The sequence below is a fragment of the Pezoporus occidentalis genome, unplaced genomic scaffold, assembly GCF_034315485.1.
Source record: "Pezoporus occidentalis ecotype Australia unplaced genomic scaffold, CSIRO_AGI_Poc_V1 ctg18, whole genome shotgun sequence".
NCBI classification, from domain to species: Eukaryota; Metazoa; Chordata; class Aves; order Psittaciformes; family Psittacidae; genus Pezoporus; species Pezoporus occidentalis.
The window spans coordinates 3,822,519-3,848,531 of NW_026913640.1; the positions used below are offsets into that span (position 1 = coordinate 3,822,519).

The 26,013-nt window shown below is 35.2% G+C and overlaps 1 protein-coding gene across 1 annotated transcript in view; it reads right to left on the reverse strand.

Annotated features, from left to right (window-relative positions):
* The window catches only part of PDS5B (PDS5 cohesin associated factor B), a 108,722-nt gene that overhangs the window by 38,088 nt on the left and 44,621 nt on the right, over positions 1-26,013 (reverse strand). The window contains exons 9-21 of the mRNA XM_062615062.1: positions 19,462-19,577; positions 17,692-17,786; positions 15,353-15,498; positions 14,289-14,440; positions 12,750-12,863; positions 11,135-11,216; positions 7,463-7,511; positions 5,860-5,999; positions 5,667-5,782; positions 3,765-3,870; positions 1,728-1,888; positions 995-1,118; positions 42-200 (exon numbers count right to left, since the gene is read on the reverse strand). Of these exons, the coding sequence (XP_062471046.1) occupies positions 42-200; positions 995-1,118; positions 1,728-1,888; positions 3,765-3,870; positions 5,667-5,782; positions 5,860-5,999; positions 7,463-7,511; positions 11,135-11,216; positions 12,750-12,863; positions 14,289-14,440; positions 15,353-15,498; positions 17,692-17,786; positions 19,462-19,577 (1,560 nt within the window). The remainder of the gene's footprint in view (positions 1-41; positions 201-994; positions 1,119-1,727; positions 1,889-3,764; positions 3,871-5,666; positions 5,783-5,859; positions 6,000-7,462; positions 7,512-11,134; positions 11,217-12,749; positions 12,864-14,288; positions 14,441-15,352; positions 15,499-17,691; positions 17,787-19,461; positions 19,578-26,013) is intronic.

The following is a 26,013-nucleotide window of genomic DNA, read 5'->3' on the forward strand; positions in this document are numbered from 1 at the left end:
AGGAGAAGCAAAATCTTAATAAGAGGCTTTAAAATACTTACCCTATCGTTCATTAGCAAATCTTTAACAATAAAAGTGGCAACCAAAGATTTCAAAGGGGCAGCAAACTGATCAGGTGCTAGCATGGCTATGTGGCCAATAGTAACCAACGGTGTGATGAGATGCTCAAAATTGCTTGGATCCAGACTTTTATGCAGTGGCTAGAATAAAGGTAACTGTAATCAGTAATATTCAGTAATCAGTAATATTCAAGTATTACTGATATAATCTGTGTCTTATTGAGGAGAGAGGGGTTGGAGTTCTGCACTACGTTGTCCATGACTATTTATTTTTCAGAAATACAATTTTTTTAAAACTATTGTTTTGATTTAAAGACAGATTCATCAACCCTACAAGTCTCCCACAAATCAAAAGAAAAAAAAAAATCACAAAGAAACACGAACTCTTTGTCACATCTGCATAGTTCAGAAAGTGGCAGCTCAAGCAGGGTTGTTTAGTAAACATGTATTTTCTTGTTGAAGAAATGGGCATGCTATATCTCAAGATCATAATTTCAGTAAAGGACTATGATTCAGCCTTCAAGATAAACAGCTGATGAGCACTAATTAAAAAGTGTATTTGCAGTTATAACTTTAAAATCTATTTAAATAGTCTCTACCATAATTCAGTTTTCCTTAAATACTTTGGGCCAGTCCCAATAAGGATAAGGAATGGCGTATGGCTCCTCTTCCCATAAAAAGTTCATGGTTCTAGCAGACAGTTTAACACTTAGTTTTACCCTATCATCTGTTAAAATACATAAACATGGATCATAGGATACAAAACCCCCCTCCACTATCATATTTCAGACCAAACTGAAGAGAACAAAAGGAAAGGGGAAAAACATCTTTTGTAAATTTGATACAACTTGACATATAAATTAGTACTATCTCCCTTAGTTTACATTTGCAATATAAAAGATTAAGAAAAACTAACTCAAATATTTTAATTTTACCTCAAATATCTGTGCAAACTGTGTTTCTTTGCTGGAAAATATTGCATGGATGCAATGAATAGCATACTTGGCTTGACGAGGGGGTCCCTTTTTAGCTTTATGATGTAACACTGGAAGCAAAGCTCTTAAAAAACAAGAAAACACACCTTTTCACAAATTGAAAATCTTCAAAATATCAAACCAGCAAAAAAGTACAGATATACATATAAAGAACATAACACCTCTGCAAAAGTGCTAGTTGTCCTGGTTTTGGCAAATTCTTCAAAGAAAGAAATGGCTTGTAAGTAAAAGTCCCTGGCTTTTGTTGATAAAATTTTATGTACTAGAAGAAATATTTTCTCTGCACAAGTTATTAAATGCTCTTTTGGATATATTCTTGTCTACACATCCGCATTAAATTGAAAAGAATGGGTTTACATTGCCATATATTTAATTTAGGGGGAAAAAACACCCCAAACCAACACCCCATACGTAATTCTGAAGGGCAATGATATAAATTATATTAGTGCCAGTGACATATCAGCTGTTCACTACTTCAAATACATTCATTTCACTTCCATTGTTCAAAAAGCACCACATTTTAAAGACATTCAAAATCTTTTTCCTGTTTTACCTGAGTAATACCTTATTTCAAAAGAACGCAGGATAGTGCTATAGTATGCAAAGGGAAGAAATAGAACTTCCAAAAACCCATAAAGAACACCGCTCAAACAAAGTAAGACGGAAAACTTACGATCGTATATGAGGAAAATCTTCCTCAATTTTACTTCCTGTGTTTTTGAAAATTTGTAATGCAGCTTCTGCTACCTTTTCATCATCCATTTTCAAGCAAGCCAGGAGAGATTCAAAAGTTTCAGCTGAATGAAATGAGATAGGGTGCGTAAATGAAAGTACCTGCCAGAATAAGATGAAAGCCATGTTAATATTTTTTTAAAGGTCCACTTACATAGAAACATTCCATCGTGAGTAATTTTCCACTGCCACACTGCAATATTTATCATACTCTGCCTGGTTTTGTCACATGATCCACACTTCTCTTTTCCTGACTTTTTCTGGTACCTCCTAAATAAGTCTCTGTCTTTATACATGATCTCATTAGTTTTAACTTAATTCTTCAGTCTCAATTTCTTCTCCTGCTATTGTGAACATGCACTTTTCAGCGGCGACATCTACATTACCAAGTACTGGCTTACAGCAGAATCAGATCTTAAAAGAAATAACTGATACTAAGGAAGCAATATTCACATTTCAGGGGTTTTACTTCAGAGTATTTTTAGACAGACTTGAACCCATTTTAGCCATTGCAACAGAACATGTGCTTCTGAAGCCCATCTCAGTTTTGTTTCACCAAAAAGAATACAGCTTATGTGCTCCCAGACTTCATGCTTGTTTGCCAAGTGGAATAACTGGTTGCACTCCGAATTGAAGCTCCTATCTCCAGAATAGTAATATAGACATATCCAATAGGGTCTCTAGTCCCTCAAGGTTTATACAGCAGCTCATCAGATCCTGTACCTCTCCTTCAGATTCTTGGACTCTATTTTCAAGTACGACATTCCTTCCATGTTAATAAATAAATAAATAAATAAATAAATAAATAAATAAATCCTCTTTTGATCCTCCTTTAAAGTTTGCCCTCTCTACATTTGTAAATGGCTGTTGATTACTAGCCTCTTTCCACACCATATTCTGACCCATGGCAAAGAAATGACCCTCAAAATGTAGGAACTCCTTCACACTCAGTTTTCCATTTTCCTCTCCATTTTATGGAATTCCCTTTTCTGGACTCCTACATTTGTCCAGTCAGGATTTTTCTCATGATGTACAGATCACTTTCCTCAGGGCAATCTTACTCCTTTTCCTTAAATGTGTCATGTCAGTTCATATGAGTATTTAAGTACTGACCTGGGAGCTTTCTTTCAAATATATAGTCCTTTGTGACATGATTCATTATTACTCAGATTAATTTTTGTGCTACTGGCTTTCTGTACTTTTATCTAAACGTGCACACCTGGTTAGAGAGTCACATGCTCTCAGATGAACCTACCAGGCCCTTAGCTGATCTAAGATATTCTGAAAACTTAAGTATGGGAGTCCTTTAGATTTGGAGGCCTCTGAAGTCAATCCACCCCTGCACCACTCTCAACACAAACATGTAACTGAAGTGGTAATACAGTATAAGTACAATTCTGTTCAAGTACAGGCAAATCTGACTACAATGTACTATTAGCCTAAAGTCTTTGAGAAACACTAAGTGAAACAAAAAACCCTGTGTAATGGCATCTGAAGTTTCAGGCATATTGCAGTATTGGTAAGTAACAGTGACCAGCCCTTTTCTTTCCCCCTAGCAAAAAGGGAGTACAGAATAAGAAATTCTGTACACTGTCCCCACAAGTGCATCTTTATGGAGTTTGCTACGTTAACTGAGTCTCCAAGACTATACAGAGTTGAAATAGGTAAGACACAAATTTATGAGGAACTCCTAGGAATCACAGTATGATGCTTACAAGTACAGTTCCAAAACTATTATAACTATATTCAAAAGCAACTAAATTCACACTCTAATAATAAAACTTCTAAATTCTTTATAAGATAACTTTACTTATGTGCCATGTAAGATGAACAGAGAGAACAAAACCCAAACCAGTATTCTTTCAGACAGCCACCACATGCTTATGGCTAAAGATACTGAGTGCCAATTAAAAGTCTATTTTAACAAAGTTGCTTCAGAAAGTTTTACATGCTCACTGACCACCAGGAGTATACTTGCCTTAAGCAACTCAAGACCTGCCCTGATTGCCTGGTCAGTAGGTACACCCTCATCTTCATCATCAGCTGTTCCATCTATAGACTTGTTTACTTGCTTGATAAGGGCACTGAAGAGGAAAACAAAGTATGGCCTCGTATTTACTGCAATCCACTGTGTATGACAGTTTTCATAAGATATAATCTTATTAATGGAATTTATTAAAAACTTAAAACATAAGCTTGTTATAAAACAAATATCAACTACATACATAACCTGGTTACAATCATCTCCTATCTAATTCAAAGTTTATGCAGCATTAAGTTAAAAAACATTTATCCATCAGGAATAAGATGAAAGAACCATAAACAAATTACTCCAGAAAGATGACCAAAATAAGAAATCAATTTGAGCACTACAAGCAACAAATTCAGGTAAGAATTACGGTGAGGCTACTAGCTGCTATGGCTTCTTAAAAATTGATGGAAAACAACTGTTTACAATGTTTAGTATACAATCCAGAGGGGGAAAAAAAAAAAATAAATTAAATAGCTTTACTAAGAGTTGATGAAATACTTAAAAGACCTATTTTCTGCACATTTCACCTTGACAGTAATGCTTCATTTTCTCCTTACACTGTACCCTAGGAAAGGAAATGATTATTGAAACAATCCTATTAGTGGGAGGTGTAGGCAGCTTCTGTATCATAAACTGAACAATATTCAGAATATTCCCCCAGTACATCCTGTAAATAATATTTATAGCTAAAAAAAAAAAAAAAAAATCCCCAAACCAAACAGCCTCAAATGAAAACAAAAAAGCCCCAAATGAAAATAAATAAGAAAACCCCAACTGGTAGCAAACCAAGGGCAAGGCCTCTTAGCCAGACTTCCCACATTTAACCTTTTTTTCCTGCCCTTAATTGGACAAAAATGACCACATAATAAAATCAAAACAGAAACCAAAAAATAAACAAACAAAAAGCCCCATCAAAACTTAAACCAAAACCAACCCAAACCCAGTGACCTTCAAAAACAAAGTGGGAGTTTAGTGAAAGTTTACAAAGATTCAAGTAAACCAGTTCTGTGGCAGAACTGAAAATACATATTTTTTACTACTTCCCCCCCCCCCCCCCCCCCCCCTGTATACTATAAGGCAGTCAGCAGGTAGACAACTCAGTGCCACATGTGAATCTTACTTAAAAATATACATTTTATATTACTTCTGTGTATGTGAAAAATCTGTTTTCAAATTTAAATTAAAAATCCAGCTACATATTGTACTCGATCCAAGATCAGAAACAGATTAAATGAAATCTCAATGGCTCCATTACATTACATACATGACAGGCAGAAACTGAAAAGCTCGAGTATTATAGTTGGAATTAACAGGTAAGAATTTCCCAGTATTTAGAACTACCTGTCTCTAAATAAGGTACCACATATCTCAAAATACAGCTGTTAAACAATTATTTCAGCAATTACATTTTTCCCCTCCCATAACTTAACTGGCTTACTTTTCTTTAAAGTCTTAATGCCTCATCACCATACTCTTCACTTCCTCAGTTAAATTACTGGTTAGATCACACTATGAGCTAATATTCTATTTGGAAAACTTCAGTGAAAAGCCATGGACAGAAATTTCTTTTAAAATCAGTTAATGAGTCACAAACCAACCTTCTCCCAACAGCAACAGATACATTTTTTCTGATATGTTGTCATGGCTGTGCTGAATGACAATTCAATTGTTTCTGTGGCTACATTCTGAACTAGCACACAAAAACCCCTAAGCAAGGGGAAAGAAAACACTGCAGGTTACCAGGTCTTAAACTGTAGCTTCCAGTCCATTAAAGCTTACGCTTAAAGGTGAAATAAGAAGCCCTGATTTCAAACCCTGCAATCTACAGCCAACACGCACACAAAATACCTGATGGATTCAGTATCAATGTGCACAGGAGCAATTCTCTCAAGAAGAAACTTTATCATTTCCAGGAAAGGATTTGTTGGTTGTTTTGGATTGCCCAGCTTCTTTGTTATCTCCCTCTGCAATATAAGTTTCAATTAAATTTATAATCAATTCAGTCCCAAAAATATTAACACATTTTAAGAGCAACTCTCACCACACATCCTTCAGCCTGTTTGCAGGAACATGTTGGGCTAACGAGCATTTCTAACTGACTTCTTATTTTTTCATCATCTTCTAGAACTTGTGTGAACTTTTTCATGAAATCTTGAGCTTTCCCTGGATCAGGAAGGTTTCCTTTAAATAAGAAAAAGAAAGCACTATTTATTTTAAGAAGTATGAAGTGTCAGTATTGTAAATTACACAATTTCAAAATGTTACACCAAGAAAGTTTCTCCATGTGCTTAAGTTAACTAAGCGGGGGGAAGAGGTGTAAAAAACCAAACACCATAAAATAAACAAAAGACCCAAACCACAAAACACTTTAAATTATGCTGATATACCTATGAGGACACTAGTTTCTAAAAACTGGTATACCCACAGACCTCCCCATGCTATTTCCTTTCCTTAGTCTTCACACTCATTTTGCAGCAAGTCTAGGTGTTCTTGTTAACAACATTAACAGCTGAAGTTGACCTCAGAATGAAAGGTCTATAATCTACAGAAAAATACACTCTGTATATAGCTCACCTGATATGACAGGTGTGGAATAATATTAAAAGGGTATTTTTGCTAAATTACTCCTCCATGCTGCACAACAGCTTATAATATTTAAAAAAAAAAAAAGCGCTTTTAAAATGCATTTCTTAAACGACATACTAACATTAGCATTAAGCAAAGTTGGCACAGAAAACAGTATAGGACTACACTATAGTGAGCTCAAAACAAGTTCTACTAAGTATTTCTTTCCATTTATTTGTTTTGGGTTTCTTAATGCGAGCCAGAATTAAAAGAATCAGAAAAATTACAAACTGAACAACTTTTATATTATAAAACAAAAGGAAAAAAAGGATTTGGAACATGGCCAACCAGGTAGTAAGATTCAGTTTTTACTCCAAATTTTTACAAAAATTTACATAGCCTTAAGCAGTATCAATTTCTGCCAGAACAGCTGGCTTTTTCTTTATTATTATTATTATTTTAAAAAATAAAGGTTGATTTAAAAACAAAGTTTCAGAACTCTAAAGCATGTTTTTCTTCTTCATACTGGTTTTAATGCAATTGGCATGGTGGTCTGGAGGGAACAAGATATGTTCCTTTGGGGTTGATGGTTTTTTCTTTGCTGTGAATTCAGGTTACATAAAAGTTCTTCAGTTTCCAAAGTGCCTTCCCTGCTACTGAAACCCAAATTATTTTGTGCTCTCCCAACAGCACTTACAATGTGAACACCTCAGAGATAGATAAGTTAATAGATAGATATTTTAGGAGGTTAGTTAACATCAGTTAATATATATTCTATTATAAATGGTAAAGCAGACACTGACACACTAGGATCTAGATTTTTAATTAGTCCACAACATATACAGCCAAAATGTCATGTGATTAGCTTCATGAGTGAAGACTTTTTACAGTAAGGAAGTAATTCTGCTTACCATTGTCTTAATTCTTTAAAGCATATTGTTACATCATCTTTATCATGATTTGTTATATTTCTTTTATCTGTTACAGAACTTTTTATTAAGCTTATCTGAAATGATATTTAAAGCAAGAACGCAATATAGTTAAACTGCAATTTTAAAACTGTAAATATTTTAACTTACTTGTTATAACCATCACTTTTGAGAATATAGCTTTACTGCTGGCATCTGTCTGTAAGTCACAAAAGAAAAATAGATTAAGTAAAAATTTTACATTATATATTTCCATTTGGATACTGAGTGAGCAAAAGACCACAATGCATTATCAACAAGTCAGCATCCATTTTGCTAACAGATCAGTATGTTAGAAATCAAAACTACCACTGCAAAGTTAATGCCAGATAGTTACAGGGAATAAAAGCTAGGTCACACCTACAGTATCATTGTCTCAGATGTAAAATATTTTTATTACTTTTCAAGCTACTATATAACTTATGAACAGCACAAATGGGTTATTTCTGTAATTGTTTTCCATCTAATGCCTCTTTCATTTTTAAATATAAAATGGACAGCAAGCATTAAATTCACTTTGTCTTCTTGTTCAGATATTGATTCTTGGTAGCAGTCCCCAACTTAATGTAAAGAACAGAGCAAGTCAATAATAAGACACCTTCTACCCCTCTTTAGCTGAACAGGGAAGGCAGTTAGTGTGAAAGTAACAATCACAAACCATAACAACAAAACAAATGACAATATAACTGCATTTCAAGATATGTGTGATGCTTAGATTTCAGTGCAACTGTTACTGATATAAAGTCATCCAACAGCATCTTACAAGCAAAATAAGTTATACAAAACAGCTTTTTTATTTAATTTAGTTTCCTTTTGTCAGTAATTCTTCTGGTATAGGATTTCAAATTCCACATGAAAAGTCACCTTAAGAGTTAGTTCTGGCACTGAAAAAGTGGAAGATGAAAAACCTACTACTGAAGGTAGACAAACTACTTTTCAGGGCACTCTGTCCCCACTTTTAGCTGTATTCCACAGTATTCTACAGACTAGGAAGCTTTACTGAATTGCACTGAAGTTTGAAATATTAAGAAATTATCAGTAAAAATGCCAAAGGGAATCCTTAATTGTACTCTGAAGATAAACACCCAAATCATCTTCAGAAAAGTGTTCTAAAGTGGACAAAATAATTAAAAAAGATTGAAATCTTTCACTGCTGCATAAGTGTTGTTAAACAACTTGGAAATCTTCATAACTAAAATGAAAATTGGAACCTGAAAAAAGATTCAAGCTTACAGCAATGTTGCCAAAAGCATACAGACCCATCAGCTTTCAAACCATAAAGGAAGCTGCTCTTTTGCCAACTGACTTTTGACAGATCGACTTCAGTGACATAACTTATGAAGTCTGCAAAACTCCATAAATGCACATAAATAGTATCAATTATGGGCTACAACTATCAAATTATATTCTTCTGAGAAAGATTTAAATAGTAAAACTACCACGCTATCAGCTTTCACTGAAGAGTATTTAAAAAGACACACGGAAATGTGCATTTCATAGAATGTTTTGGGTTTGAAGGGACCTTAAAGATCATACAGTTCCAACCCCCTGCCATTGGCACAGACATCTCCCACCAGACCAGGCCCTTCAACTTTTCATAGTAAATTTCTGTTCTCTAGAATGGAATTCACTAGATACTATAAAACAGGATTTTGAGTTCTAACATATTTGCACAGGTTTTTTTGTTATTAAGGATATTAATTAGCAAATTTGTGGAAAACATGGCAATGTTTGAGAAGAGAGGCAACCTATCTGAGTATAACAAAAATATAGCATGAGATTAAGACAAACAAGGTTTTTAGTGAATGTTCTTCACCTCATGACATGGACACTTCATATGTAATTCTAGCCATTAAGTATTTCTGCAGAACTGTCTGGCACTTTTTAGTGTTGGAAGAATGCTGCAATTTTCAGGGCTTCTGGATTTCACAGCTGAACAAGTATGTTCAGACAAGAAATGAAGGAAAAAAAAACAAAACAAAAAACCCAAACCCCAGTAAAACAGAAATAAAAACTGGTTTACAGGATTTAAATAATTATTGTTAACAGATCCAGAATTTCCATATTTGCACCTCTTACAAGTCAAAAGAAAAATATCAAAACTGTACTGTGGCGTTTCTTTGTTTCTGACTGATCTGGACTTCCAATACAGGCTATGTCTTCAAGTACTGGCTAAAGCTCCCATTAAAACAAACCTAAAGTTAAGCAAATTACTAATCATCAAATGAAGTAACCTGAATCCAAAGTATTTTTTTAACTTCTAGTAGTATAACTCCGTTGAATAATGACAGATTGAAGAAGATCAAGAAACATTTCTTTTTAGAAGATCTACTGTGGCACTTTATCTACATTATCTTGCATCCATGATATGGAAGCATCTGCAGCAAATAAAGCTTATACTGCAGTACTGATAAACCAGCATTCCCCCACTTTTCCTCAACCCTCTTTACCTCTGCGAGCTCTCACAATGCCTACACTTGCCACAGTGACAAGATCTACAGGAGAACAAATCAACAACTAAGCTATAATCATTAAGTGAAGAAATCAGACTGAAGTGAAAAAGCACAAACAGTAACACCAAGTCATATTCTAAAAGATTACTAGTTCGTTTCCATTTTGTTTTCTGAAAGAAACTGTTTCTACAGCTCTGAATGGCTCATAGATATTTCTCTTGAGATTATTACTGCCTTGGACTGAATGTCTCTTCAGTTCATGATTATGAAAAATCACTCTTACAGTTATTTAATTCTATGAATTAATTATCAATTTGGGGAAAACACACAAAACCAAAAACAACAAAAACACAAACAAGCCATATGAGGCACATCACAAGTAAAAGGTTTGTTAAAAATACCTAAGCATCTGCACTGGGTGTAAAGACAGGGTTTGGGGTAACAAAGGGCTGCTGGGCTGACCCACTAGGGAGGAGGTTAGGGACTGCCCTGTGCCTGCCTAAGCTGTTTCCAGCCAGCTCCACAACCAACAAACCAAACCAACACAACTCTAATCAGTGACAGAAGCCTATGGTGCCTCTGAGAAGACGTATTTAAGAGAGAAGACGCTGGAGAAAATATAACTCTAAAGGGATTGAGGCTAGTGGAAGAATCCCTGATGGAGCAGTGGATAAGAAACAAGGAGCAGTGGATAAAAAACGAGGAGCAGCAGAAGGAAGGGAACCACCACACCTCATGCCCATCCCCTGTGCTGCCATCACCTCACTGAAGGGACTGAGCATAGTGTGCAATGGGGGCCTGAAGACTGTAGAAGAGCTGTTTCTCTTAAGTGTGTGGTTTGTGGGTTTTCTTTTCTCTCAATACCAGAATAAATAAAAAGTTTGTGTTAATAGACAACAAACTTAGTAAAATTCCCTCACTCAAAACCATTTTGTTACCCATGACAGCATCTCAGACTATCTGAAGCCCCCTACATTCTCCAATGTAGTCCTGTTACTCAAAAGGATATTACAGTGTAGAGAATCAGCACTTAACAGCAAATGACAGGATGAAAGTCACATGGACAAATGTAAACACGTCAACAGCATAACACTAGTTTGAATAAAGTGCTAATACTGGCACTTATCAAAACCTACATGTTTAATTCCATATTATATTTGATATAACTGAGAATGAACTTTCATCTCCCTGAAAAAAAATTTCCTACTGCAAGTGCAGTCTAGTGGAATATCAGTTAACTTTCAAAATATTTTATGTGATTAAAAATAAGCTTCAGATTGTGAAACAAATGGAATTAAAAATCTGCAAGCTAAAGATAAGTTGAACTTACTTTGGGTTGTTTTATCAGGTCAACCAAATCCTTTACTTGATGTCGTAGAAGATTCTGACATTTCCACATTTCATTCAGTGCTCTAAAGAAAAATAATAATAAAAAAAATTAATTTTAAAAAAGTTGTCAAAAATCACAAACTCGATAAAGAACACAACTGACCAATAAGACCCCTTAAATCCTTTTCAACTCCAGTCTCAGAAATATGCTTATCACCTGAACTTCAGTTGCTGTGTGAGCAACAGTTAAACATTTCTTAATGGCATGACATGGTCATATTAGATTGGAACAAAGTGAGATTTTAAAACAAGTTTCATTTCAGATACTTAACTACATAGCCTTTAAAAGGAGTAGGAAGTAACTGATATCTGGCCCATAAAGAGTTCATTTGTACAAGCATGAAATCACTCTTCTAAAAACATTCCAAGAAGCAGGCTAAAGCAGATGTTTAAGATTTTTATCATGAAAACAATTTTTTTCTTGCACACAGAAAACAGCTACTAGATGAATGAATTGTGAAAAGTGGACACAATTAGACTCGTAAGAGATACAATAGAGATATTTGATAAAATTGAAAATTAGCACATTTTCCAGGAAAAATAAGCCATATAAATAATAAAGTCACAGATTCACTTAAACTTTCCTAAGCCACAAGAAGTCAGTTCTACGTAACTGAACATACTGTGTCTTTAAAATGAGTACTGCTGCACATGAAAACTGTAGAATTCTGAAGTTATTTGTTGACTGAAATAACAAGTACTGAAAGGAATCCATTCTGCATTTTTCTTCAGCTTATACTAAAATTTACTAGAACAGTAACTTTTTATTTTTAATATACTATTCTTATTTCTAATTTGTTACAGTTGTAGTATCTTTAGACAGGCAATATGAGAAATGTAGGTGATTCAAAAATCACTTTCTGTAGCATTTGAATGCTGTGAAGTTTTTTCAAGCCATTCTTTCACATACAAAGCTTTTTTTAGTCTCCCTGACTAGGAAAAAAAAAAAAAACAAAAAAAACCACCAAACCAAAACAAACTATATTTGATTTTCAAGTGACTCAGTACTAGTAAATGAAAAACAAATTTAAAATTACTAAATTCAAACTGTGAGCATTACAGCAGCAAAATTAGTCAATTTCATGCATATATACCCATTTTAAGATGGGGAAGGCACAATTTTAAATGAAATGCATATCAAAGGAGGAAAACCAAACAACTTATTCCTTCCCACTCTAAAGTCATCCTTGCTGCTAATTAATTGAGAAGCTGCCAGATAAAATCTAGGGCTAGTCAATGCTACTACCTATGCTATCTCCTTTCAGACATAAAAGGACTAAAATGCATTCAAACTATTTATGCTTAAAAGATACCACACCTTGTTGGAAAACACCCTATTAGTCTGGGGTTTTGTTTGTTTTATTTTTGGGGTTTGGGTTGGTTTTTTTTGTCCACAATACCACCTGAAAAATAGATATTATTGCTATGTTCTGTTTTCTGATAGTTCATAAACTACTTTTGTCCACAGCCGTAGGCTACTTGTGACAATTCAGAACTAATTTACAATAATGTTTGCATTTAAAAATATTTTGCAAGTAGTTAAAAACAGCACGTACTTCACAGCATTTGAATCCAATGTTGCATAAAGGTAATACAAACATTTCATTCGTTCATTGGTTTCCAAGTTGTGAGGGACCATATACTGAGCAAATATGCGTTCAACAAGTAACCTGAAAGACAGGATTAAGAAACTTAAACTGTAAAGGGAAAAAGCAGTTAGATTTGCAAAACATTCATTCAGAAGTTCTCAGACCTATCTAGAGGTCAATTGTTGCGTATAAAGATGAGGTTATTCAAAAACCTAAAGGTCAAGTTACTTAACTTCCAGTATAACTCAGCATAAGCCAAACAAAACTATAAAATTGTATCTTCTGTAATGATACTGTTAGCAGTAGGACATTTCAGAGATGACATAACTGAAGTCAGATATATTATTCTAGACAGGAACCAAAGGATTTTAGAGAAGGTTGTCTCTGAATAATCATCCCAAAGAGATGTCATCAGTGAATTTCATTACAGGTCAGCATTGAGATAAATTCACAAATTGATGTAAATTAATGGGCCTGAAATAAAGAAATATCATGTTGACTGTATCATACATTATCATGAAGCCTAGAAGGAGAATTCAGATACTCATCAAAAGGAGATGACTTTCTTCTACCTCTCCCTAGCACCTTTCCCAAGGGATAAGTTTATCCCATTTCTTTTGCTTCTGCAATAAAAATGTAGGTACATTCACAAGGGAATTATAAACATTACGTTTAGGCTAACGGAGAGAAGAAAATTCTTATGCACAACTGGAGAAACTGGTCAAACCCCAAACCCAGCTCCATTAAAAAGATCCTGAAGTTTAAGAAAATCGTGAGTAAGACTGGACCTACACACATTTCTTTGACAGATGACTTTTTGAGTCTACAAGTTTTTGAAAAGACTTGGATGGGTTTGCAATACCATTTGTATCTAATCACACTGTGAAGGTCAAAGGCTCATTTCCAGCGCCACCAAGACTGCCTTGATTAGTCAAGAGGGATTAGGTGCTCATACGCATCTATCTGTTTTTCAATACGAACAACTATAGACAAGGCTATAGCTGGTATGACAGAAGCACTGCTTTCACCACAAATCCAGGACAAAGCTCTAATTCATGGCTATTATAGTACAGAAAAACAAACCTTCTGCAAAGGGATATGCCTTAACTACATTTATTAGGCTTACCTTTAAATCGTATAACAACATGCAAATCTAAAGCAAGATTGTTAAAGCGATTTCAATTACTGCATTTTAGCATAAAAATTAGCAAGCTACTTAAATACAAACAAAAATCTCCTTTACTCAAGCAATGAAATACAGCTGTAAGTATTGAAATATCCTGACCTATCTCACCCTTTAGAATAACTTTAGCCTTTTAAGGTAAAAAAGAAGAAGAAAACAACACAAGACAACATTTGGCTGCAACCATGTAAGATTACACTACGCACTGGATCAAAACATGTATCACCAAGTCTCCTTCTTGCCAGCACTTAAGCACAAAGGAAAAACAAATCTGAAAAGTTACACACTTATCAACAGAATCACCTAGCTCATGACTGACTTACCGGTCATCAATACTGTTTTGATAATATATATGCAGAAGTTTATCTTTGATCCATGATATTTGTTTTGCAGCTTCTTTTCCTGCTTCTGATTGCAATGAATACTTCTTGTATATCTGTGCAAGTCCCATCATAGCTTCCTTCCTCACTCTCCACTTGAGAAAAAGAAATAGTACCCAGTTTAGCAGTTCAAAGCTCAGACTGCAGAATTTCCTGGTAGGCAGTATTCTACACCAAAATAATCTCATTTACAAGTCATTAAACTGAGTTCTAAGTGCAACACTTTCTCAACAGGACATATATTGCATTAAATCTACTGTGCTAAACCTTTCAACATCAGTAATTACTGTGCAAGTATCTTGAATTCAGAATTGTTACAAATTCAAGCCAATGCCCTTTCTCACAGGCTACACTGAATATTTGTGATTGTATTACCAGTGCAACAGCAGAAAGCATGCCAGCAATTGAAAAAAAACAGGCGATAATGTTAATTCTAAAGATTTGCGCCAGCAGCTTTACCATTAGTAGCAAACCCTCAAAAAATTTTACCAAATAACCAAACATACTTAAATTAGATTTCAAGACTACTCAAATTTGAAAGCCACTACACTGATTTGTCAGTCTCACAGTGATCCAATTAAAGGAAGGTAAACTAGTTAGCTCTGATGGGGGAACATTTTTCATTAGTAATTTACAATACATTTTGAAACCTGCTTATGAAATTTGTTAAGAAAAATGTTAGAATGTTTTATAAGGATTTCATTTTATTGGAAAAAAAAAAAAAACAAACAACTACACAACTGGAACAGTATTTTTGTGCTTTAGCCTATTTTTTTATAACATACTATCTTCAATGAAAATGCAGCACAATGAAAAATGTGGCATTTGAGTAACAGGCAAAAGATGCCTTATTAAATAGACTGCTTCAAAATTTTTTGCATAATACTGGTTTTAATTCATCATTTTCAAATTAGTTCAGCATTTTTTAGAAATCCTGTTTTTTAAAAAGCTGAATTACAGTCTAGAAATATAACATGCATCCATGATCAGGACTACTTATGTCTTACCCGCTTGTCCAGTGTTCGTTCTCTGACAAAATTAAGTAGATGATCATTGACAAGCAAAAGATCTTTTTTAGCAGCAGTAACTATAGAGACTATAACATCATGTCTTATGGCCTCTTCAGGGTCATGTGACCTTACTTTAAGATATTCTGGGGGAAAAAAAAGTAAGTAAGTACACAATTTTAGCTACTTTTCTTATGCTAGACAGCACCCAACTGACAGAAGCAGAAAACATGACCTTCTACTGGTTTGAGCACTGACAGTAAGAAACCAATAATTGTCTCTAAGAGAAATACCAGTAAAACCTTATATTAGAATATCAAATTTTTGTATTTCTGGCATCATAGAAATATGAGTTCTGGCATTACATTTTTACTTTAATTTTTATTATTTCTTACAATAATTAAGCTATGCCTACATTGTCGACTATAACAGCCAAACAGAATTGGATCTGTAAAGTAGAACAGACAGTGCTGAGAACCTGATAACCACACTGGATACATTTTGAAGTCTTTAGGCTAGAGACTACTCTTTTCCTGCATACTCCATCCCCTTTGGCTGCTGAAGCACATTAGCTGCACTCCTGACCACAACTTCTATACTATTCACAAGGAATCTAGCTCACATACTCCAGAAACACTTTACAGTATGAGCTGCGTAAGCACTGTAAACAGGGACAAATCAAGAGACATACTTAAAAAGCATGCTCTTTGACCAAGGTATAATGCTTACTTAGACATGTTTTAGCTTATTTATCTTAAAACTATTTTTCTAGAATATTTTGGTCCACTGCTACTTATTTTGTAGCATCAATAATCTCATACTATCCACATTTTAAGACTTCTGCTTAAGTGTCAAGAATGTCAGCTATCATCCTTTTAGAAAGCTGACAAATAAAATGGCAAAGTTCATTTATCTTTCTAGAAGTACCTATTTTAGGTTATAGAAGCATTATCAGGTAAGAAAACACATATAGAAGTTAAGATCACTGTACTCTGCATACATCAGTGAAACACTGAGTACATTAAGAAACACTGGAAATTCAAAGTTTACTCTGAATGCAATAACCAGAGGTTATTGTTCTCTTATTACTGCTCAATGACCAGTGAAAATTTTCAAGTCTTATCTGAAATACTGGCCATTAACATTTCTGGTAATCAGCACAAGTGTCAAGAGTGCACATCAAGAAATAAAGCTTTGCACTCATAGAGGTTATGAAATTTGAAATCCAAATACAACTCTTTTTTTTTTTTTTAAATTATGTGTTACACAGGGGTACATAATAAATTAAAACCAAGTGAAGAACTAAGCCATTGCACAAAACAATTCTGGTCTGAAAGAGGAGTGAATTAGAGAAGAACTTTTTCAACAATTTTTTCTTTGACAAGCACTGTGGGGAGAGAGAGGAGGGGCAAGCAAAATTACATTTCCCAGAGGATACCATTAGAGGGGGCACAAAGTCTTTCAGCAATGTACAAAAAAGAAAAAAAAAATCCTTGAAAATACAATTCTGATAATTAAAGAAGAAACATCTCTGCCATTTCCATTCTGGAAAGCCTAGAAATTTCTTTTAAGCTGGCTTAACAATACCAATAACTACGGGATGACTCGAGCCCACCTGTGTTTCTGTTTTAACTTGACAAACATTCAGCAAGCAGGAGAGCAGTCCCATTCAATTAACAGCCCTGTAGATTCCCTGCTTAGACCAACTAAACAAAGATATTACCTCCAAAAATTATAAGAAGTAGGAGTTTATTGACTTCATATGCACTTTGAGGGGGAAAAAAAACAAACCATACAATTTTCTTTAATTACACTTTTTTCATGAAGACATCAGGAACAACAACTACTAAATGTTTTATCTACACCAGTTCCTTTCTACAGACGTCTTGAATTACAGGCTGTTTTTCACCTGAAGGAGAAGGAACCAATGGCTGTGATCACAGTTACCAGGACTGTTTGTCATGTTTTAAACCATCACTGCATAATATTTACACATTTACATGGCTTTGTGGAACTGAGATCTCCACTCTGCACCCTAATTAATAAATGCCATGACCATTAGGTTAGCCAGGCTGTCTTTGTCTGATCCCATAGTGTTTACTTTCAACAGTGGTTGTGAATGCAACTGCTCTGAGAGAGTGATCTCTTTGGTTAAGGCATTCTTTATGTATAACTCCCTCAGCCCAAGAGGCAGCACTAAGGCAGGGACTCTGTGACTTAGAACTTGAACCTCAATTACATCCTCCACTACATCTGACATTACTTAGGATTACAACTAACCTGCCTGACTTTTCCAGGAGACTTAAAATTCTGTTTTAATGTTATAATAAATCTGGTACCTGTTAAGTCTTTTGCTAGATCAGGATGGTTCATAAGACAGTGACTTGCAAATTTCACACATTCAAGACGAATAGGTACATGGATATCATTAAACCTATTCAGAAACAAGACAATGCATTACAACAACAACAAAAATACCAATGCTTCTACCGGGGCAATTAGTTTATTTCCACACAATTTTACATACCTCCAAAAATATTTTTATGCTTCCCATGCAGTTATATTCTGTAAAACATCTCTGATTTCACAGTATTAAGTAGACTGTCTTTAGCTTAAGAAAAGATTTCTGTACTCATTTTTTATCTGTACTCATAATTCATGTTCCAAACATGAAGAGAAATATTCTCTCCTGGTACAAATGAAAAATCCCCAGGCAGATAACAACTATTTATGACAAAGATGTCTGTCATTAAGTATTTTTTCTGTAATGATCTATATTAATTGACCATGAACCATGTATCAGCAGCTAAAACTTTTATAAGCTTGTGATGTTTGTCTTCACTATAAACTGCATGACAGACATCAAACAGGCATCTAGCCTGGTAGAGATGGATCACTTCAACCTCTGTAGTACTTCCTTTTGAAAGAATGAATTAGGTTTGATGCTTGAAAGCCAGCATTTTCTCATACTTAATTTTGATGCAAGTCATTTTATAACAAAATGATTGATGTTAAGAGATTTTTGTAACTCTCATTTTGAAAAATTCAATGCATTTTCAACCTATCCTCAAAATGCTTGGGTTTAAACAAATTGAAAATTAGATTTTAGAACAACATTGCTGTTGAAATGCTTATTTATCGAATAAAGAGTTTTTAAGAAATAACTGTTTTAGCAAAAAAGCAGTTATGTTTTCGAACTTCACAGATTTTAAGAAATGTTCCTTTAATGACATGGCTATTATAACTTAGTTAAAATCCCGGGGAAAAAGTAAACACATGTATGTGATTCATAACTAGTTGAAAACAGTAATTAGGAACAACAGAGTCTTCACATTACTTCACATTATAATACAGTGAAGCATTTTCTTTTAGGCCCAGTTAGACCTGTGTTTTTTTTTTAATGACATGAAATGTTTTCAAGAGTTTATCAATCAAGTTTCTGTACTTTCAAAAGTAGCAGTTCTTTGAGGACTCTGGTTTTGATACAATTGAAGGCTAAATTATAAAATATTGCATTTGTAATAATGTATAGAATTTATCCTCATTTACTCAAATCAAAAACATTTTCATCATCGTAGCCATATTTAAGTTTCTCCTCACTACCCAGCTGTATTTTCTGGCACAAACTAGCAGAATATTTCAAAATCAAGACTAAGTATACTTGCAGCACAAATTCGAATACTAGAAACCTCCTTAAAGGCACTCCTACCATTAAAAAATTGAAACCAGTATACAAATACTGTACATAAAAGCCTCAAAACCAGTTGCAGTATCACCTGATACTGCAAATGTCATTTGATGTTGTTTTAGAATTAATATATTATTGAACAGTTTCACTTGTGAAGAAATAAAATATTCCTTTTGCTTGACAATTGCAATAAAGATAACTGGGGAGGGAAAAAAGACAACTAAAAAGGAATGACTTGTAATTGTTTCCTTTGCAGAATCACAGATGCAGATTTATGTAAAATAATTGCTTTAGCATTAGCTGTCAGATTTCAGATAAAGCAGCAGGAGGGAACTCACTTAGCTGTATCACTTTAAAAGTTTAATTATACTTCATTGAATGTTTTCTTCCTCCTAAGGAAGGGAATTAAACCAACACATACCTCCCCAGGTAGCACTGCCAAAGTGGTTTGTTTTGAGAAGCCAACTCTGAATCCTTTGCCCCAAACATTTTTGCTAGCAGCTTTACAACCTGCAGGCGTTCTTCATTGTCATTGCTCTAGAAATTGAACACATCTTTTTTAATTAAAAAGTAAAATTATAAAACCAAACAGTGCCAAAAAAACCCACAACCCTCCCCAAAACCCCAATAAAAAACAGAAGCACACAACCAAAAGCCCCAAATCTGCCCACACAGATTAAAAAAAAAAAACACAAAACAACTCAAGCCAACAAAAACTACAAAAAAAAAAACAAAAACAAAAACCGCCAGAATTCTGTTTTGTACAGGTTTTACACCAATATACTTCTACACCTCTAGAAATATGAAAATACAGATTAATAGACTTTTCCTGTGTAGAAATATGTATGTCAAGACAAAAACCATTTGCTGTTACTGGAAGAAGACAAAACAATAAGAGCAGCAGAAAATTATAAACAATGTAGAGGAAAAAACCTAATGTGGACAAAGCCTGGTGAAAAAATACGAAAAATACACAGGTGCATACATCTTTTTAATGCTCATTTACAGATTAGTGATTCTGTCAGGAAATTCGATATGTTCCTGTACAAGCTTACACAAATTCAAGCGCAACATAAACCCGCAAAAATAACACTACATTTGTCTGCATTCAGAAAACCAATTTATAGAGAAGATCAGAGGTGCACAGGATCTGGTCCTGTATTTAAGCCTGCATCTAAAAATACTGAGTTACAACAGATACCTCCCTTTCATATTTAAAATTAGCACTAACAGAAATAAAACAAGGCACTTCCCAGTATATTTTCATTATCACCGGTTTGCATTACACTTGGTTTGGCACAACACACAGCATTTGAAGCTTAATACATACTTCAGATATATGTGCTAATGCTTGTGCAATTAGCATGGACTTGCTGCTCACCAATTTTTTTCTTTTGCTTATTAAAAAGAAAGATAACTGGCTGCAACACTTCTTTGAAAAGCGAGTAGCTAAAATTAGTTTGTAATAACTAGATATTAATCACCTCATTATTTCAGTATTTTTCTAGTAATAAAGACAAGGACTGTTTAAAATATTCTTTTCTACTATTTCTGACATTCTTATTAGTTCAACATCACCTTTTTAATGTAAAAAAGAAATAACAGCACAATGTAGCTGACAGAGCTCTCTAATATGACATCACAGCTTTAAAGACCAACTATTCCTCCTATCTGGCTCAATACCATAAATGGGCTGAAAAGTTTGCCAGTATGTCCTTTTAGTTCAGCTCCCTAAAAACAGTAAAAGCATTTGCAAAATCTTTAAACAGAGCGAGACAAGTTAAGGATGAAGAAGCCTTGAACACTGACATACTGCATTACAAAAGACTAATTCTTCCAAATACAAGTTCGTACTAACAGCACTAAAAGTAAATCCATTACTATTTGACTAATATTTCCAAATAAAATTCAGGTTGATGTTACTGAAAGCCATTTTGAACCTCCTTCTCTTAATCTGCAATAAATTATACTTCTTTTCCTTGATAAGTTTCAGCTTGTGTCCTTTATACTACAGAGACTCATTCTGTGCCCTCATGGTTAAGAATTTTCATTTTTTTTTAAGCCTATATTAGTTTCCATTATTCACATCCCATCAACTCCTATTAAACCAACAAAATATTAAACACTAAGCATCTCTGAATTTCCCTAGGTAACCAATAGAGATCCAGAGCAAGACACACCAGAAGGTGGGGAAAAAGGGGGGTGGAGGGGTCAGTAGCACACTAAACATTCAACTATTTGATTTCACAGCCAGAAATAGAGGAAAAAAAAAGATAAAAAGAGGTTACAAAAAACCCCAACAAACAAATCCCAACACAAAACAAATAAAACCCTACCAAAACCCATACCATATCCATAATGAACTGGCCATAGAAGAAGCTTTCACTTATTAGCCAACTATAAGACAACCTACCACATTTCTAGTCCTGCTTGTAAAAACAATGAATATTTATGACTATGGATGAAGAAAATTTGGAACTTTCTAAGTTTGTGCCCAAATGTTGGTCTCGTTGAAGCATTCTTATACAGAACTCCTGAAGGTAACAAAAAATCAACCTGTCCCTCTTATTAAATTAATACATCGCTGCTGCAGCCTCTCAGTAATATTTTCAGTTTCCCATACATGCTCCTAACACACAGGCAGCTGCTCTTCTGCTTACACACTAGGGTCACTAATAGCAGCTGAAGTTGGTCAGATCGTTATCACTACCAAGTCCAAAAGCACAGGCACCACTGAGGATACAGGGGGGATTTGAGAGTAGAAGTGCACACATGACCAGAATCTTGCCAGGAATTTTAACTAATATCCAAAAGGAAAGGCAGTTCTACAATAATAGAAGTCAGCATTTTATTGATTTTATTCGTTACATTATATTGTCTTAGTCAGATGGTAAAGATATAAAACCTGTTATGGCTATTTCCTAAATACTCTATTCATGAGCTTTCAATTCACCTAAACATAAAATGGTATTCACTCTCAGTAATACAAATTTCTTAAATTCAAATATGAAATTTGAATGAAAGAATACAAGTTTCCTTTACAAGCTGACCTACACAACAATACATTCTTACCTCTGTTCCCTCCTGCACCAGTAATGATTCTGTGTCAACACTAGGTCTCTAAACACATCACCTTAAGATGCCAATGTCAGACACAAATGACTGACCCTCACAGAAGAGGTTAAGCTAAATGAATTTCAGCGTACATTCTCCTGATAAGGCCCCAGATTCCTTTCCAAAATTCAGTTAAAAAATAATTACCAGTTAGAAGCAACCATGATTTGACACAGCTCTCCAAGAGTTGCAGTTTAACAATACTCCTTTTCTGCTTCATGAGAACATAGGAGCTTTTTCTTTACAAAAATCTATAAAGGTGTGAGGGGTTGACCCCAGCCAAAAGTCAAACATCCACCCAGCCTCTCTCTCACTTCCTCTCCTGTGAAGAGAGTGGAATTTGAGAAAATAGAAGGCAGAGTAAGATGTTCATGGATCAAGATAATAACAATTTAATAGGTAAAGGAAAAGCTGCATGTACAAGTAAAGGAAAGAGAGGAATTCATTCACTACACCCTATCAGTTCTTAGAAAGCAGGGTCTCAGAGTGTATAGTGCTTGCTTGGGAAGACAAACATTATGAGCACAAACATACCCCCCTTCCTCCACATTTTCCTGACCTTTTATTGGTGAGCACGTGTCACCTTTCAACCTCGTGCCCTCACTCAGCCTACTTGTGGTGGGGGAGAAAGCCTTTACCTATGGAAGCACTATTCAGCAACAGCCAAATCATTAGTGTGACAATAACTCCATTTTAGCCACACATATGAAGTACAGTACCATACAGGATGTTACAAAGAAAATTAACTCCATCTCAGAGAGACCCAAAAGGATAACTAGTATGGCCTCTTTTGTTTGTGACGGCAGCACATACCTGACTTCATTTCAATTCTGTCCAAACATACTAAAAAGATTCTTGCGATACACAGGACAGAAAAAGCACCTAAGGGAGTAAAGCACACAAAAGCTGCACATTTCAGAGAACACCACTGCTGCCAGTAACCTTTCATTCTTCAGCCAAGCCAACACATACAATTCTCACAGCAGTTAAAATCACCTGGCATCCTGACAGAACCGCATGGTCACTGGTTGCACCTAATGGCAAGGTGCTTGAACACTAGGTGGCCACATTGTTTAGATACAAACCAGTAAATACGTGCAACAGCGTTACTGAGGTACCTATGCTCTCTCACAACTTCCATACTAAGTGTTTCTTAATCCCTCTATACATTGTCAAAAATTTGGTCACTGAGAAGAAAATCCTTGTATGTTTCCTCAAACTCAAAAAGACAATCTTCCATAAGACCCTGATCCCATAAAGAAAAAACAAGAGGCTTACTGCCACAAATAGTGCAAGAGAAGTTCAGAAAGATGGAGAGCAAGAATCTGGATCCTGTCAGGTAATGAGTCACAGACACACAAATGTTTGTTCATGCCCTCAAACTCCTATCAGCCCAACCAATTGGAAGGCTCTGAAGATTGCTCACCTCATTGCTGGGAGAAAAACACCACTTCATCTTCAAAATATGCCACAAAGAGTTTAAAAGCAAAAAAAAAGTACAACATTATGTGGAAATTCTGGTTCACATACAGAATACAGCTAGTAGAAAAGTTGGTGATGCCAGGAAGAATGAGTTTAGAGCAACAGGATCACTATCAGAGAAATGCCCAGCACTTACACTGTGAGACAGAGTACCCTAAAGTCAGGATGAAATATGAGAATAATCCCTGAAAGAACAAGTCAAGAATACCAAGACCTTTCAGTATCCTCTAAGAACAGGGGAAGGTCCCCAACATCAGAACAATCAAGATCAAGAGCACCTTTTGGCTATTTCCCTCCCCTTCACTTTAACTAGAATTTATGCAAATGAGCATGGCAGCCCTTGCAGTCACGGAACAGGAGTACATCCAACAGACTTGAGATTTCAGTCTGTTCTCAGACAGAAATTAATTAATCAACTAATTGATGTGAATGAGCATTTCACGTTGGGTAGAAAAAGCATCACCAGAAATGCTTCCCTCAGTGTAAACAGACTCATCCCATTCAACAAACAGGATTCATCAGTAACCACATGGATTTATCAGTAATCACATGGCTTCAGGACCAAAACATGTCTCCTTGATGCATCTCAAGTGAAAAGGAAGATAGAAAAAATGAACTAAATTATATTTTTCTTTAGGAGCTCAGTAACAGGAAGCAAAATATATATACCATTAGAACATACAGATATGAGTATCTCAAGGACAACCCTTCAAAGTCTTATCACATATTATTATCAAATCATTATCATTCTTCCAGGAATTCCTATCTTCTCTTGTTTGGCTAGAACCTTCCCACTTTGTTGCCAAATGACAACCCAAAAAAGTGAAGAAATCTTTCTCTGGTTGTTAGTAATGAAGTTCTGCAATATTTGCTTTCGTAAACCCCACATCACATCATTCTTCTCTTATACAAAGGCTGAACTGTTATTTCCCAATTTATTTTGAAGTCCTGTGCCCTACTGAGCTGACCTTCACTGCTCTGTACATGACAGGACCAATAAAAAGAAGAAAATAATAATAGTTATTTAACATCTGTACGAAAGTAACCATTTGTCATTCTCCACTGGCAAAAAGACTTTTCAGACAATGTCAAAAGAATTTAAAAAGAACAGCTCTTGGATAAAAATGGCTCAAGCTACAGCAAACAAAAGAAAAATGCTTTAAGAAATTAATTAATTTCTTTTAAATTAAATTTCATTTAAATGATCAGAAGTACTGAGTTCTGGCCCACAGAACTTGCCAAGTTTGACCTGGATATTGTTTTGTTTTTTTTAAAGCATCCACTTTAAATTGAGCCAGACCACTTGGAATCTTGCTTGGATATGTCTACTATGAGTCTACTTCATCTGGCCAAATATTTTTTTTTATTTACTGCTTTTGAAACCATTATAAGGAACATGCATGTTCCCAGAAAAAGAGAGCAATTACTCCATTTGTCTTTGAAAAGCATAGATCAAATGTCCAACTTCAATATGTTGAAAGCATTCCAGATGAGATCATTTGGATACATCTTCACTCCTCAAAAATGACAACTCCACAGTTGAAACAGCCACAGCTTTCCTTTAACTTCATCTGCTTTAAGAGCAATACAAACCTCTTTAGCAGCAAAGTAGCAATATGAGATCCAGGAAATCAGTAACTGTCCCACTACCCCATAAGCTTTATTTGAGTATTTGCCCCAGAAAAGTATTTGACTTTTACAATCACACCTTTGTCTGATACAGCTCTTGGATATAATCTCACAGAGGGCTACAAAGATGAACAGGGGGCTGGAACACCTCTCCTATGAAGAGAGGCTGAGACCTGGGGTTTTTCACCCTGGAGAAGAGAAGACACCAAGGAGACCTTAGAACAGCCTTCCAATACCTAAAGGAAGCCTGCAAGAAAGCTGGAGAGGGGCTTTTTACAAGGGCATGTAGTGACAGGACAAGGGGAATGGCTTTAAACTGGAAGAGTGTAGACTGAGGTTAGACATCAGTAAAAAAATCATTGAGGGTGGTGAGGCACTGGCAAGGTTGCCCGGAGAAGCTGTGGTTGCCCCATCCCTAGAAGTGCTCAAGGCCATGTTGGACATGGCTTTGAGCAACCTGATCTAGTGGAAGGTGTCCCTGCCCATGCAGGGGGGTTGGAACTAGATGATAGATAAAGGTCTCTTCCACCTCAAATCATTCTATGATTCTATGAAAAGCTATGTACCAAACCCAGAAAAGCCAAAATCATCTAGTCAAGCTCTGAATGATACACAGAGCTCAATAAAGTTCATGGCTACTGTATCATTAACTGACCTTTATTCAAAAAAAAAAAACACCTACTCTCTCAGCCCACTATTTCACTTGGACTGCCAAGTGTCTTTTTCTCCCTTACCAGGCAACTGATCC